Below are 17,363 nucleotides of genomic sequence, written 5' to 3' on the forward strand. Positions count from 1 at the left end.
TTGAAGAAGCATGTATGAATTTATGTCTTCTCCCCAGCACAGATAATAATAATAATTCTTTACATTTAGCGCTTTTCTCACTGCTTAAAGCACTTTCATAGTTAGTGGCAAGCCACTTCAACCACCACTAATGTGTAGCATCCACCTGGATGATGCTATGGCAGTCATTTGTGCACTAGTACGCTCACCACACATGAGCTATTAGGTGGTTAAGTGGTGAGAGGGATAGCCAATCAGAGTTAGGGGGTGATTAGGGGGTCAGAATGAATAGGCCATGGAGGGCAATTTAGCTAGAACATCATGATACACTGTGCTCTTTACCAAGGATGCCTGGGGATCTTTAATGACCACATAGAGTTAGGACCTCAATTTTAGGTCTCATACAAAGAATGGGGCCATTTTTACAGCACAGTGTCCCCATCACTGCACTCTGGCATTTTGATCCACATTTGGACCATAGGGTAAGTGCCCCCAGCTTGCCTCACCAACACCTCTGTCAGAAGCAACCCAAACCTTTCCTACATAGTCTACCGTCCAAGTACTGGCCGTGTCCAAACGTGCTTAGCTTCAGGTGGAAAATGAAACTAACAAAAGAAAACAACATGTGCACATGGATCTCCATCTTGCTTGAGCTGAATTGTTGCTATTTCTAAAGCCAGAGTGAGTCCACTTACCATGTGCAGAGCAACTTTTTCTTGTGTTAACTTGTATATGCATATCATATTTAAACCTGGTTACCCAATTCATGGTCATGGGGGACTGGATTTTAAGTGCAATACAGGATGCAGCCCTTGATGAAGGCACTCATCACTGGATACACTCGTGTACACACTATCACAACAAACCTCACCCATCGAATATAATTTGAATATGCTACAAAATCTTAAACAAAGGCCAAAGCTAACAATCAACTGTGAAGGACCTGTGACTTGCTTTATCTTCTATTATTCTAAATATTATAGCATTTCTAAAACTTTGCGTGCTGCTATGTATTATTGTCTCTGTTTCACAATCCTCTCTCATGTTCACTTATCAGGAAGAGACTTTTGGATAGCTTGTGTTGCTATCTGTTAAATAGGCAACCTACTGTCCAATGAGAAAAAGCAGCTTTGTCCTATTCAAATGCTTACAGCTCTGGAGATCCTCCATTTCAGCTTGCCATGTTTCTCTAATGTTTAAACTATTTCTAATAGAAAGAGTGGAGCTTGAACATTGATTAATACAGTACTTCATGTGGAGGCACATACAGGACCCTCCTTATGCACAAATAAATGTACTGTAGTTAACTGGAAAAGCTAGAATCTCTCCATTTGCAATGTGTGTCTCATTCATCTGTAACACACAGTGGAGCCATGGGAACCTTGCACAAAAAACAAATCCTTGTAAAATTTCCCAAGATCAATCAAACACATTACTTTGTTGTTACACTTTGTATTTGTTTCTAGATGTTATGTTGTGCTGTCAGATGTTTGAACGTGTAATGCCACTGTTAGCCTATCGTTTATGTAAACTGGGGCAGAGTGAGTTTTTATGTGTTTCACAAATGGAACAATTGAATTCATAAAATTATATTGTAGAGACAAGTACAATACAATACAATGCAATTTATTTTTGTACATTGTATAGCCCAAAATCACACAAGAAGTGCCGCAATGGGCTTTAACAGGCCCTGCCTCTTGACAGCCCCCAGCCTTGACTCTCTAAGAAGACAAGAAAAAACTCCCAAAAAAACCCTTGTAGGGAAAAAATGGAAGAAACCTTAGGAAAGGCAGTTCAAAGACAGACCCCTTTCCAGGTAGGTTGGATGTCAAGAAGAAGGGGGTCAATACAATACAATACACAGAACAGAACACAAGTAATCCTCAATACAGTATAAAAATAAAAATATTACAAGAATGGAGCAGAATTTAACAGTAGATGATATCACATAATATGATTTGGATTTGTTTAGAGTGAGTGATTAATCATTATTATTACTTATCAAAGATCTTTTTCCAAATACTTACCAAGTGATGGCAGCACTGTAGTACATACTTGTGAGGTAAACTGGATTGCTTGGAGGAAATCCTGTTCAAACACAATAAAGAAACGTAAACTCCATGCAAACAATACTGAGTTAGCATTTACACTTAAGACTCAATAGCTCAGAGATAACAGCACTTACCACTGTGCCACCATACAAAAATAAGTATATGCGAGATATATTTGAGTGACTACGAGGTAAAAACAAAATGAACACATGCCAAACAATAAAGTTTAGTAGTCCAGCTTGAGAAGTTAGTACTGTAGTTGGTCTTAACTTTTCATGGAATCAGGCAGTCTAAGAAAACCACAGCTAAGCAACAGATGGTAGGATCATCCATCCATCCCACTGAATCCAAACACAGGGTCACGGGGATCTGCTGGAGCCAATCCCAGCCAACACAGGGCACAAGGCAGGAACCAATCCTGGGTAGGGTGCCAACCCACCACACAAACACACCCACACACCAAGCACACACTAGGGCCAATTTAGAATCGCCAATCCACCTAACCTGCATGTCTTTGGACTGTGGGAGGAAACCGGAGCGCCCGGAGGAAACTCATGCTGACACGGGGAGAACATGCAAACTCCACGCAGGGAGGACCCAGGAAGCAATCCCAGGTCCCCAGGTCTCCCAACTGCGAGGCAGCAGCGCTACCCACTGCGCCACCATGCCGCCCCATGGTAGGATGAATACATCTAAAATCCAGAACAGAAGAAGGTTTATTAGAGCAATCCCAAGGTATTTTGCTGTTAAACTGCTTTAAAAAGTGGATGTGGAACATTAGGGTATTCTTCAATGGCAAAATAATTTGGAACTAAATTAAGAACAGTTGATCGGTTTGTGTGTTAAAGTTAAATAAAGAAGTTATTGTCAAAGGTCTTCTTGCTAGACTTATATACCTCTTATAAGAACATGCACATAGACCCCACAAGTTTGAACTTATTTTAAAATATATTTAAACAAATAATTTTATGTAATATTACACCTTTGAATCTCAGTTATACTGTACAGTAGAAGCTGATAAGCTTAGTGCAAATTTAAAGGATGATTTATAGTTGTCACTTAGCCTACCTATAGAAAACTCAATGCACATACATTTATTTGTTCTAGATTTTTGATTGCTGTTGCTGTTGTTTATATCAACTAGAGGGCTTCACCCCCTGCTCGCTTCGCTTGCCAACCTTCCTGGCCTGCGCTATGTGCCAGCCACTTCACATCTCTGCCACTCGCGTATGTGGATTTTACTTTCACTAAACAACAAATCTTTTAATTCTCACAGATACGCCTCTTCATTGGGAAGAAACACTACTTTTCCCTGATAGCAACATCAATTAGACGATCTACAAGTCTCTTTTTTGCTGTTCTAGGCTAAAAAGTCTTGTCTCGTCCCAGGATTTTTTTTATTATAATAGATTAGTCGCAGTGTCCTCAGTAAAATTCCTCAACCCTATGTTTAGCATTCTGCGTATCTAATGAGTGACATACTTTGTGTATTGTATATCTCCTGTTAAACAGGTCCACAGTGGCTTATTGGAATGATTTTTTTCTACTACCAGTACAGCATTTTGTAAAACTTAGACTTCCTTGTATCCAGCACCTGGCTATGGCTATCAGGCTAGTCACCCTCAGCTAATAAATCACCACATGATAAAAGTCTCATAATAAAGTTTTGTTATGTCTGGTTGTATGCACTCAATTCAAAGGTCAATATGTTAGTAGTCACCACACGCCAATATCAGCAAATTTGATTATTCTAACAAAACTGTTTTAATGTCCTTTAATTAGCCCACACATTCTTAATTGTTTCCTTAATTTTCAGATGAAACTATAGAAAGAAGGCTGCTGACACCGGAAATTGAATCTAGAAGCTATGATGGCTGCTCAGCTTAATGACTAGACTTAAAAGAGTAATCTGTTTATTGAATTCTAATTTGTGTGTTGTGCTGCAGAAATAACAATTGTAATGAGGCTTGGATGTGTACTAGATATTCTTGTCTTAATATGTCTGAAATGTTTTTCAGCATGACTTGGCAATAAACGATAGCAGCATCCTAAGCCAATGCAAGACAGAATTTTATTTTATATTGAGTTTTTTTCCTCTGGATTTTCAGCTTACCTGAATAAAGTGGTTTGTGAATAGACAACAAAATATTATATATTGCTATGTTTGAGTAAATTTGTTTTTTAATTTGGTTGAAATGTTGTCTTTGATGTTGTTAATTTCATTGCTTGCTTTTTGTTTTTGTGGCCATGTACTGTAATGTGAGTTATTCGACTTTGTGCAAGTGGTCAATATGTCTGGATCAATGGATATTTATTTTTTTCCAACTTGCCCAAATCCATCCTCCAGTTCAGTTAAAAAAAACTTTTTTGTTTATATTTGCTCGGCTGCTGTAGAATCTGGCAGGTAGCAGTGCTAAGTCCACTGAAGACTGCATACAATACCTAATTAGTCAGCTTCCTTAATCTCCATAAAGGACAAAGACAAATTTCGGATGTGTGAAATAAATCACAAGTGAGAGTGGCATGGCAGTGCGGTAAAAAGCTCAGTTGCTTTACCGATCTGGGGCCCATTTTTGAATTGTAGCACATCACAAAGGCAACTGTCTCTGTGTGAGATAATGTGGCTGTATATAAGTGTGCCCTGGAATACACTGGTATCCTGTCCATGGATGGTTCCTGAGAGGTGTAGCATGACCAAAGAGAAACCAGTGTACTCCAAAATACTGTACAGTTGGGGTACCAACTGGGTTATCCCATTTACTAATATGCATCAAAGAAAAGATGGCACACTGGCCTGTGTAACAGAAATCAATGCCTTAAAACTCCAGAGAGTTCTTCTTCAATGACAGTCAGGTCAATATGAGATGCCAACTTCCGGAAATGGCTCATTTTATAGTGATGGAACCAGAAAGAGCAGAGATTCTCTGCCATTAACATGTAGCTAGGGGATCCTCCTTAGATGGCGGCTTGCTGCTGGAGAAAAACGAGAAGATACTGTTAGAGTCAGCGCCCCCTCTCATCCCGGGGTGGAACAGCTTACCTCCTCAGAGCCTAAAAGATGGTTCCCAGAGATCAGGTTGCATTCCTCTCAGCTCTGCATTGGTTGATATTAGGCAAGTTAACAAAGTACATGAATAGATCGAAGTATCAAAAGCAAATAAAAAATAGATCAGAAGAAATAGATTCACCACAGTCCCCGTCCAGAGAGGATATAAAAAGAATGGAAACTGCCAATAGCAGTATTGCTGTGAATTACAGTGCAAGAATGGTTGCAATTAGAAGTTGTTCTGCTTTTGAGGTCACATCTAGATTAATGTGTACTGGTATGGTTTCCATATGACAAGCAACACATATTTGCACTAAACAAACTTGATTTAGTACATATTTATTCTTCAACTAGCCATGTGCGCCCAACTACGTTGCACGTGTTAAAGTTGTCTGTGAAGGGCTCCCTGTTTAAACGCGGCTGCCAGTCGTGAACTGGGCCCTTCGTCGCACAGCATTATGATTTTTTATAAGGGAAACAAAATTACAAAACAAAACCCTAGGACATTGATTCGATAGGAACAGCCTACTCGGAATCACTGTCCGAATAGTAATTATGTGGTGGTGGAGGAGCATTTCTGCTTCTCTCCGTTCACAGTCCGTTCATTTTCATGACGCAGTCGTTTCCTCTCACGATCTCTTCTCAACCTTTCTCCAATCTCGCAGGTTGCTTTGTGGCAATCCAAAGAGTAAGGAAGAACCAATGCTTCTTTCTTGAACTCCAAACGCCGACTGATGGAAAATCACAGAAGTGTGTCCGACTTATATACTCTGACTGCCGACTCCAAGAAGTGGGTGAACATTCGATTTGGACGAAGTGCTGCCAACGACGGTCGATAGAAACACAAAAAACCACAGTCTCGACAATGAAGCAGGTGTTGATGCCAGATCTAAACACAAAGAGTGGTGTCGACGCCAGATCTAAACACAAAGAGTGGTATCGACAGTGTTTGTAAACAAAAGTAACAACCAAGGTGTTGTGTATTCAGCCAGTACAAACAGCACATAGTCTCCTTTAGTTCAATCCTCTTTAATCACCACACTCCAACCTCATCAAACGATCCTCCGCCTCACTTCCTCTCCTCCTCCATCACTACTGCCCTCTACTGAACACAGCAGGAACACCACACAAGGCAGTGAATTCGCGGACAAACAAAGATCAAGATCCAAATGAAGATTTTATATAAAGATGATATAATTACAATTATTCTAGGACTTAGCAATGACAACACTAAAGGAATTGAAACATTTCAGGCTAATCAAAGAGAAATGAAGAGCAGGCATACAAGAAGAATTTAAAGTTATGAAGAGAATGTTGCTTTTGTCGTGTTTCAGTAGGGTGTTTGTCCACATCCAAAAGACTATGTTTTAGGTTATTTTATAGCAATCAAGTGTCCTTCAGTGGTCTCTGTGTGGGTCATTTCCTGCATCACGCCTCATACTGCCAGGTTGTCTCAGGTTCTGTCACTCTTATTTGGTTTATGCAGTTTTGAATATGTTATAGGATAACTATGGTGTATGGCAACTGTTAAATGAACCTCTTCGGAAAGAACACAAGAGCACAAATGAAAGAAATGAATACAGCCCAACAAAGGTGCCCCCTCAGCTCTTCAACTGCTAACTTGACAAGACATTAAGTCTCAATAAGTGCTAAATGTGAAATAAGAAATTAAAATTTACCTTATTAATGTGAAAAAACAGTAAAAGAAATAATAAAATAGAGAGATTAAGGGTGTGACACACAAATCAGCACAGTCAGATTTGACGGAAGTGAAACACTTACGGCAAGAGACGGGAACAAATGTGACATCTGACAACACCCTCAAACTTTTAAACTTTAGTCACTCCCCATACCAAAGGATTTTTTTTAACAATGCAGATTCAAATACTACTTGGCAGGTAAGATAAATTACGAAAAAAAATTGGCCAAAGTAGAGTGTGGTATTGAAAGAGTTAAGGAAATGATAGCTAGGGGAAAACATCTGTGGTGCCCCCCCTTCCCTTGGTGTTCTAGAGACATGCTAATTTTGCTTAATGGGTAATACAGGGCTGACTGAAAATGTTGCACAAATATTAGGAAAATTGTGTATTTCTTCAAATAGAGAACTTTAACTATGTAGAGCCAGTTAACTAGTGGAACAGATAAGGCTCACCTTCAGATCTTGACTTAACATTGCAGTGGACATGGCTGACAAATAAAAATCACTGAGCTAATCTACTGTATGTTGCACTACATGGCCTGTTCTTGTCAAAACCTTTCTTTATGTTCTTAATTTTGGAAACAGTGCAGAAAAACCATGTTAACAGGAGAATGCCAAAGATGTTTATACGAGTTCCGAGCAGAAGGTGTCTCTGCCTCAGAATGAGTTGTGAGACTAAACACCTTAAGGGACAAACAGTGCCTACGTATGGGCGAGTGATTAAGGAAAAATTTCCAGTTCCTTTCAGGATTCAGAGCTTGCCTTCAGCTTTATAGCATTGCAATCCTGGAATTTCCTACATTTTGTCACTGAGCAGACTCGGCACATGGTCCTAAAAAACAGATGGTGAGAAAAGCAATGTATGTATAAGAAAAAAGTGGATTGAAACCAAATACGTGAGAAAAATGAATTACTCAGTATTTTTTAACTTTATGCTTTATTACAAGACAACAATGAAAACAGTTGCCTATGAGGATTTTCAAAGTCTTGCACACATTTTAGAAATCAAGCAATCATTGTGTTTTTGTAGTCAGTCCAACATCTGTGAGAGAAAAAAAACAAAATAAAGTTATTTGCATCGACATTACACTTTCACGAAGCATTGTCTCAGAGCAACTTTGCGAACAAGCAAGCAATAATAAGCACTCACCTCTGGGCTGGAATACATTGACACATTTGCTCCAGCAGCTTACTATTTCACACATATCCTTCTGTCATTTGTTCTACTTGAATGTATTACTGATGATCTTGTGGAAAGAAAGAAAGAAAGAAAGAAAGAAAGAAAGAAAGAAAGAAAGAAAGAAAGAAAGAAAGAAAGAAAGAAAGAAAGAAAGAAAGAAAGAAAGAAAGAAAAAGATTTCATAATATTCTTCATCGCAATGAGTTTTCCTTCAGCAATCCAATTCCACATAATAAAATTCAAATAATATTTAACACATTTCCAGTGTGATATTTAATTATTATTTAGTTTTTTTAACTTTTTCCATTTTCACAGTTACCTACAGGAAAGAAGGCCCTAATTTCTAAGGCCCAAATTTAGAGCCTCTGAGCTTGACCAGCTGCATTGTATTGTTACCAAGATAGGTGGCACAGTAGTTGGCACTGTGGTTGCCCACGCTTTCAGTATTTTCATTGTTGATTTCCTCAGATCGGTTAGATCAATTGGTGACCATAACTTAATGTGAATATGTCTGTCCTGGGGTGGACTGGCACCCCTTCTAGGTTTGTTTTCTGCCTTCTGACTAGTGCTGCCAGTCTGGGCTCTAGATGTCTAAAACCCTGAATTGGATTATGGGTATGTATATTTGTAAATGTTTCACCTAAGTTATGATGTAAAATGAAGGTAAAATCTGATATTAAAAGGAGCCAAAACCAGGATTATGGCTAATATTGTTGAAACTCTATTAAAATGACAAGCATGCTATTGATGTTCTTTTTTCTTTTCATTTTTAAGAGTCCAGTTGAGTTGTTATTTTTAATGCAAATGATTTTCTTGCATTTGCTGTCTCTTTTGATTTTAATAATGTAACTACTTTTCAGAGTGTTACTTTACTTTATATAAATAGCAGATTCAAAATAAAACTATACATTGGAAGCCATGACATTTTTTTCTAGTAAATTCCTGATTAAATTAAGAGAATGTACTCTTGCATGAAAAACTGACATCTAAGCTTAAGGCAGAATTTAGGCTAATTAAGCTGTAAACACCCCCCCCCCCCCCCCCAACAGTAAATTGCTAATTTCTTCAGATATCTTTAGTTTTTTTTTTTTACTTTTATCAAGCCCATCATAGCTGCACTGTAATGTCTGGGTAGAAATTATTGCATATTGGTATTTCTGTAGACATTATTTGTGCTAAATGTTACCATTTGCTACATTGATCATTTAAAATCTTGTTCAGAATGTCAGGGTTATTGAAAGCTGTAATTGCTCTGGAAAACATCACTGCTTAATTTTTAAATCTATTGTAACAGAAGGATATCTAGAGTAGAAAGTAATTAAGTTTTCTTTGAAAAGCCTACCTTCACACAAACACTTTGTTTGATTGAAGATATTTCATTTACTGTAGTCATGCAAGTTTGTAAAGTGTATGCAGCAAGCAAGATCAGGTCCCTCCTTACTGACCACTCTGGCCTGTCCTCAGCCCGAAATCAAGCTGTTAACCTTGAGCTCAGTGTCATGGAGAGGGCACAAAAGTACCCTAAATGGCTGATTTAAGGAGGTGCTTGAGTCATGAGGGATTCTAGCCAAGCTGTAAAACACACAGGATTTTGGGAGTCTGATTCCTTAATTAACCCTTTGCACCACCTGAAAGCCAGAAAATAAAATTGTAAGGGTTCCAAGAAAATAAATATAAAAAACACATTAAGGTGAAATAAATCAGACAGCATCCATTATTGGGGCTGTGAGAAAGTACTGAAGTGGTTGGTGGACAGCTCTTCACAGGCTTGATGGGCAAACAACTGCTGTCTGGCTCTTCAGGATGGGCATTGCTAGACGGCTGAATGGCAGCAGCTCATCTGGCAGGGAAGGAAAGTGTGTCCTTTAATAAGCCTTGAGAGGATTTGAGAATCAAGACTGAGACATTTAGTGAAAAATCCCACACAGCCATTAATATTTGCTTTGCTCTCTTCTGAAGAGAGTAATCACAAACAGCAGAAAGTGATGGAGATTACTAATACCTCAATACTGGCAGTGTTTAAAGGAGACGCTTGGAATGACCTTTTTCTACTTTCTGTGCTCTGAACTGGGTAGAGGTAAAGTGTTGGCCTGTGGCAATATGCCAGTTGGCTCAAGGAATGCTTTTTTCTGCATAAGAAAGAAGCAATTTTAGTGTTGCACAGATAGCAACTAATGCTGGTCAGAAAGAGAAGGTGGCAAGGATTTTGATTACAGATTGTGTGTCTGTGTATGGTGCCGGTTGTCTACTCAAAATATGAATCTCCTAAGTGATAGGATCCTCCAATACTAATTTACTACATATTTACATATTTCAGTATTCAGCCAACACTAACAGGACCCAATCACATCCACAGAGAATTTTGCTCACAGTTGCTAATGTTGTTGTTATCTTCAGGTGGTACATTTTTGTATTAATATATTATTCTGTATTTTATTAATGTATTGTCATGTGTTTTCTTTCTTGTGAAAAGTTTTTACCAAATATATCTTTTTCCTAGAAAGACACTATTATTTTCTTGTTGCCTCTTGCTCCAGAAGCCAGTTACAGGAATTCATTAATGATTTTATTACCGTATATACTCGCGTATAAGTCGGGTCTTGAAACCTGAAAAGTCGATCATAAAATCAGACCCGACTTATACGACCATTCAAAAATGAGACACAATTTTTTTTACATCTTCTTGCTTCCTCCAATCTCGCACCAGTTTCTCAGACACATCGAATTTTGTTGCTGCAGCGCAGTTACCAATTTCTTACCAATTTTCGTAGATAAGAGATGCTCTTACGATAAAGGTGTATGAGCGTGTGAGATACAAAAAACACAGAACAGTGCAAATGTCATTTCAGAATAGGTTGGGTATTACCGTGTGGTCATGTAGGTACAATACATAGAAAAAAGAAAGGCATTGTGCTCTGTGGTTACTCTCTCAGGTGGGCGTTAGCATATCATAATTTCTTGGACCGATAACATTAGTTTATGTGACCAACATTATAAAATACCAGAAATTATACGGTAAAATCAAGCCCCGACTTATCCACGGGAGAACTTAAACACGAATATATACAGTAGTTTTAATCCATATCTCTTGTTTATAGTCAAAGTTCCTAAAACAACTCTACCATTTTTAGATATCACTCTTTAGTATCATCTTTCCAGGACTTGAAACCTCTGTCTGTATTGAGCCATCTGACACACACAGTTGCCTTCTCTAAAGCTCCTGACATACTAAAAACTACCTGTTTTACAGTTCCTTAGCCTACATGCCTCTGCAGTAATGATGTTGACTTTTATAATGAAGTACCCAAAATGAGGAGTTTCTTCATTGATGGAGAATACCCTTCTCATATTAGGAGAGTTGAGTCAATTAAGCCTAGAGCGGACATTGTAGCATCCACTGTAAGAGGAACCCCAATAATGAAACCTGCATACTGCTGGTTCCCCCATTCTGCCATAACACTCTACCTCTCCCACAGGTCCTGAAACAGTATTTCTGTATTTGACAGACTGATTCTTCCACAGGAGCCTTTTTTTCTTAACCCTGCCCCAGTCTCCTTCTGTGGACCATGTAACCTACAGTATGCAGGCATCTCGCCTGAAGCACACACCACTAGAGGAGAGCAACATTCCTCACCAGGCACTTTGAGCTGTAACAGGAGTCGCTGTGTCACTTGCAAATACACCTCTAACAATACCTTTGTATCTGGTCCCTCTGGTAAATTCAATTTTAAACAACAGGCCTCTTGCAAGTCTAAAAATCTTATTTACTGAATTTGTTGTCGGTGGTGTCCAGCCAACTGCATACTGTAGGTGAAACAGGGAGACAGCTAGCAGAACGTTTAGGGTTGCATGGTTGAGCTGTTAGTATCAAAGACTTACAAAGCCTATTATAGAACATTTCACATCATTTGATCATAACTACACTGATTTCACTGTTTGTGTTCTATCACAGGGCTTTCTAAATAAAATCAGAAGAAGCTAAGGTCATTGCCACCCTGGAATCACATATTTTTCCTGGTTTTAATGACCGACTAACTTTAATCTCTCCCTTCATCTTCTCTAATGGCAGCCTTTTGTCACATACTGTCACCTTCTCTCCTTTCATCTTCCCTGTTTTGTTCCCTCTGTCCCCACCTATATATGTTACCTGCTCTTTCAGTTACACACCTGATGAAGGCTAAATACCCAAAAGTTGTGTCTTTAACCTTCTTTCCTTTTCAGCATGGAAGTAACCTTTTTTCTTTTGCAGATGTTCGCCACTGACACAGCCCTACAATGATACTATTATTTTTATACATATGCAACCATTTTCCTCAGCCACTTAATATGGTTAGATCACAGAAGTTATAAAGGGCAATGGGCACACAGTAGGAATACTTTATATATGCCACATCAGTCTATTTCAGAGTGTATGCTGACATTGCACACACTTACACACCACTTAAAGGTGATACATTAATTGCATATCTTGAAAATGTAGACCCCACTTGATTGAATTCTCAGCCTAGAATCAAACATCTTAGGTATTATTCCTGCAGAACTAAACAACTACATGTACCTTTTTCATTAAATTAATAGATTGTGGTGTTGTGGTTAATGCATGAAAAAACAAACACATAACTGTTTTTGACAGAAGATGTGGTTACTGATTCATGTTAAAAAAACGACCACATACTGTATTTAACTAACATCTGAAAGCATACTCAGCTAAGCAGCATGTACATCTTTTGACTAACCAGATTAATTGCCCCCCTTACACCCTGCGTTTTCTATCTGAACAATATCCAGATACAAAATAGCCAAATTCCACTTGCAGTTGGAATTAAAATGTGACTCCAGTATCTGCATCATATCCAAATAGAGATCCAATGCCACTTTCCATGAATAAAATTCTAATTATGTGTTTGTTATGTGAGAACAGAAAACAGATTTGCATTTTCATGTATGTTAAATATTTTTGCAATCTGTTTCTAACCACCTCTGAACATGGTCCTGGGGTTATGAATAAAATTCAATCACAAGTGCAAGTATTTCTGTTTCTTAAAGTTGTCATGTGCTATTTGAATGTGAATAGATCATAAAAATACATTTTGCCAGGAGTAAAGAGCACCTTAATGTACATTACCAACATTTTTCACATTCAGAAAACATTCAGAGTGCAAGTCATAAAATACAAAAAGTACACTGTATAGAAATTAGTTGTCATGCAGTTCCAATAAAAAGTATTCACCCCCTTAGAAGATTTCACATTTTATTGTTATACAACAATGACTCACAGTGCATTAAATATGACTTTCTTGACAATGATCAATAGAACAAGACTCTTTAATGTCTAAGTGAAAGAATCTTGTTGTGGAAAAAACTTTCCTCCATCTTCAAAGAAGGCAGACACTGAACCCAAATGAAAATGCAGAACATTTCTTTACTTGCACAGAGTTGAGTTATACAAAAATGTCTCAGTCCATGGAGTGAGCAATTAATTAAACAATTCATTTGATTTTATACTTTTTCTAATTATCATTACCTCATCTAATCCATTTTGTCATCTGACTCTTAATATGCAGAACTTTATCGCCTCCTCCAATCAACTAACACCACCAGTAATTTCTGACTCATGTCAGTTCTTCCATTATTCTGAACACTGCTTTATTAAGAGAGGTGTCTGACAGATTGACCTATTGATCTTAGCACCACTTTATAGGAGAAGTGTATGGGCTTTCCCATTAGTTTATTCTTGCTTTCCGGAGTAGTGCTAGTTATCATTTACCTCATTCTAACCTTGGGAAATTTCATTGGTAGCTTCCTTAAGAAGAGGCAAACACCTCTAGCACTTTCAACTTTAAGTTACATTTAGTTACATTCATTGCTTTTCCTTATATTTAATAATTAATTCTGTTATGGGTTCATATACTTATACACTTGTTGTAAATTGTAAAAATCCTCTTTAATAAAATCCCTGTGTGCGTCCAGGTGTCCGTGTGTGTGTGTCTACTGGTGAAGTGCGCATGCGCGGGGCACGGTGCGATGTGCGATATTACTGTCAGAGAAAGTTACAGGCGTTTTACGGAAATACAAACCAGTATTACTGGGAGAGGAAATTAAAGGTACACAATACAGTGACTCATATTACAGCCACATACAAGCCAGTATTACTGTCAGAGGAAATTAAAGGCATATTAACCAACGCGCATGCCTGTATTACCGCCAGAGAAAATTTAAGGTATATTTATACGTACAAGCCAGCGGACGTACAAGACAGTATTACTGTCACAGAAAATTAAAGACACACAATACACGGCGACAGCCCACGAAGAACGGTCAGCTCAGCAAGTAAACATCAAGAAAAGAAAGGCTGAAAGAAAGAAAAATACGACCAACAAAAAGAATGAGGTCAAAGTCCCTTGCCATTTAATATAGACTGTTCCTACTAATGTTTATGCACTACTGATCTAGTGCCCGTTATTGTAACGGGCTAAATGACTAGTTGTTATATAATAACTAAAAATTCCATAATCTCTGTAATGTGGTGTAAAACCTGTTGATCATCTTGAGTGATGTTGTTAACTGTGCAACAATATCAAGGTTTACCTCAAACGAGTTAACCAAACCATCCTGCACACCTGTATTGTAACACACGGCACCTTAAACTCCCATTTTGGCAATCTGATTTTCCAGGTGGACTATTGTTATCTGCATCTCGTCCTCACCAGGAGGTATCTCACCTTAAAAGGAGGGAGAGAGCAGTTTAAACCATTTGTTCCAAAACCACATCCATATTCACAGAGCAACTGTTGAGCAGCTCACTTTCCTTCACTCAAGATTACCTGTCTCTCTATTATAAATAAAAATCTTGCAATGACACCTGATCTTTGGAACAGAGATCTTTTGAAGAGAGACAGAGACACTTTCACGTCCCACGAGATGGACAAGTCACGTCATACTTACAACCTTTGGAAGCAAGTCCAGTGATACACATGCAGAGCAGGTTAGAGATAATGGAAGTAGGAAAATTTGAAAGTCTCAAAAAAATGAGAGTAAAGATTGCATCAGCGCAAACAAACAGAAAATAATACTCAGTGAAATAACAGCACCGTTAAACGAGATCGCATGGTGTTTGAGGATGTCTGGGGGACAAGAAGGTGTTGTACAGGCATTTAAATGATTGCAGCACCACAAGAAATGCAGTTCACGCAGCATGACAGGAGCAGCAAGCCATGCATCTGATCGCGCAAAGAGGAGGTAAAAAAAACAGCTGTTATTTATTTCCCATTGTATCACCTTTAAAGAGGTGTTTCAGAGGAGTGACATCGTCTCCTTGGAGTGCGTTCAGCCCCCTCACTTCACAACGGCGTGTCACAACAGCTTAAGGATAGGCGAGCAAAGTGCAAATCACGTGGCATGGCAGAGGCAGCAAGCCAGCAGCTGATTGAGCATACAGGAGGTTTAAACAACACTGTATTTGTTTCCCATTGTATCACCATTTAGGAGGGGTTTCGGAGGGCGGCCACTTCTCCTTGGCCCAAAGTGCTGGCGTGGGGGAAAGGGGCTGGTGAGCGAAGCGAGCAGGGGACAAAGCCCCCTAATTATATCATAACACATGTACAGAATGAAATGTGCAATGAGGTAGCTCCACACAAGAGTTGATGTCTATTTCTTTACTAATAACACTTGCAAAAATATTTGTATTGTACTGTAAGGAATAGTGACAATAAGTTCAATAAATTCAATTGAACTGAATAGAACAACTTTATTACAGCATCAGCATCATACTACACAAAATGATTTATTAATTATTTAATCTGAACAAATACAGTAAGTATCAAATAATCTATCATTTAAAGTTAATCAAAATATGCTTTGACTATACACAGGACAAAAGCTATAGCAACTGTTATATACCAATTTTTTTTTAAGTGGTAAAGTCTGCCAATGCTAAAACACAAAAGTATCTTATATACTGACAGTAATTCAGAGATTGTAGGATCTATGAAGAAAACTTCTGTAGGAATAAAATAATTGAGATGCATATAATTGTTCCATAATAGAAAGATTTTTTCCAACAACATAAGCAAGTGTTTGAATAGTCATTTTCATTTATTTTAGCCTTACATAACAATAATTTCGATTGAGTTCCAGTTTTTTATACCCTCTGACACTTGATTCTCCCTGTTGTATACGTGCAATATATATATACAGTAATGCAATTCACTGAATGAATATAATACATGTTTATTATAATCCACATGCAGTGTCTCAGGCCCCACAGGAGACACTTTGTGGTAGCTCTCTGCTCCAAGAAATGGAAAAAATGTTCCCAGTTTCCAGAGTAAATAGTAACCTAATTGGGACTGGCACAAAACTCTTCGAACACCTAGAAAAATGGCAAAGGTGGCACAATAGCCCAATGACTATTGCTTCTGTTGGCTTCAGAGATTGGGTTCAATTATCTGCCATAACATTGTCTACATTAAGTTTGTACATTCTCTTTATATTTGCAAGGGTTTTATCCACATCTCAGGGACATGAATGTTGGGTTGATTAACAATCTTAAACTGAATGAGTGTGCTTTGTGATGGGTTGGTGCTCCATGTAAGTTTGCTTTCTTTGAAAGTCACTAGAGTTCATACAGAGAAGATCACATCTGACTTTGCATTTTTATGTACTATTTACTTGCAACCAGAGAAAACAGATAAAACTGGAATTTCTTCTCACATTTCATATTTTCCTACAACAGAAAGGGAATTACATTCTATTATATGCATACTGAAATGATTTCAATTTTATACTTTGTTACTACTGAAATGTTTATGTGGCATGTACCAATGTAAAAACAGGGTCTCTGTGTTCTCACCCACAGGTCATCATTCGGAGGCGCCCTCTGCTCTATGTTGTTAGCTTGCTGATTCCAAGCATTTTCCTAATGGTTGTAGATGTCATGAGTTTTTATCTGCCCCCTAACTGTGGTACCCGAATTACTTTTAAAGCCAGTCTTCTGCTTGGCTACACTGTTTTTAGAGTCAACATTTCTGATGATTTACCGGCCACTGCAATCCAGACACCTCTGATAGGTACAGTATGTTAAGCATTTTTTTAAATTACAGCTTCAAATTTAGAATAATAAATCAGGTAACTGTTATTAACATATATTCTGAAAACCTTTCAATAAATCTACATTTTAGTGCTTATGGTGATGATAATGATAATAATAACAGTGATTATTATTTCTTCCCATATGGGCTTTACCTGGGGGTCCTTAGTAAGTAACTTTAATTGAAGTTTTAAAATCAAAAGAAAGAGGAAAAAAGACTTAGTTTTTTTCCATTTAAGGCACACCACAGGGGTTGAACTCTCATTTGACAGAGAACATTTGTACTCAGAACATAAAACAGAGAGTAGGACTTTGTGGGG

The 17,363-nt window shown here is 38.0% G+C and overlaps 1 protein-coding gene across 1 annotated transcript in view; it reads left to right on the plus strand.

Moving 5' to 3' along the window:
- The window catches only part of htr3b (5-hydroxytryptamine (serotonin) receptor 3B), an 83,654-nt gene that overhangs the window by 55,232 nt on the left and 11,059 nt on the right, over window positions 1-17,363 (plus strand). Inside the window, exon 8 of the mRNA XM_028809538.1 lies at window positions 16,813-17,023. Within this exon, the coding sequence (XP_028665371.1) occupies window positions 16,813-17,023 (211 nt within the window). The remainder of the gene's footprint in view (window positions 1-16,812; window positions 17,024-17,363) is intronic.

Source organism: Erpetoichthys calabaricus, chromosome 9 (genome assembly GCF_900747795.2).
Source record: "Erpetoichthys calabaricus chromosome 9, fErpCal1.3, whole genome shotgun sequence".
Lineage (NCBI taxonomy): Eukaryota > Metazoa > Chordata > Cladistia > Polypteriformes > Polypteridae > Erpetoichthys > Erpetoichthys calabaricus.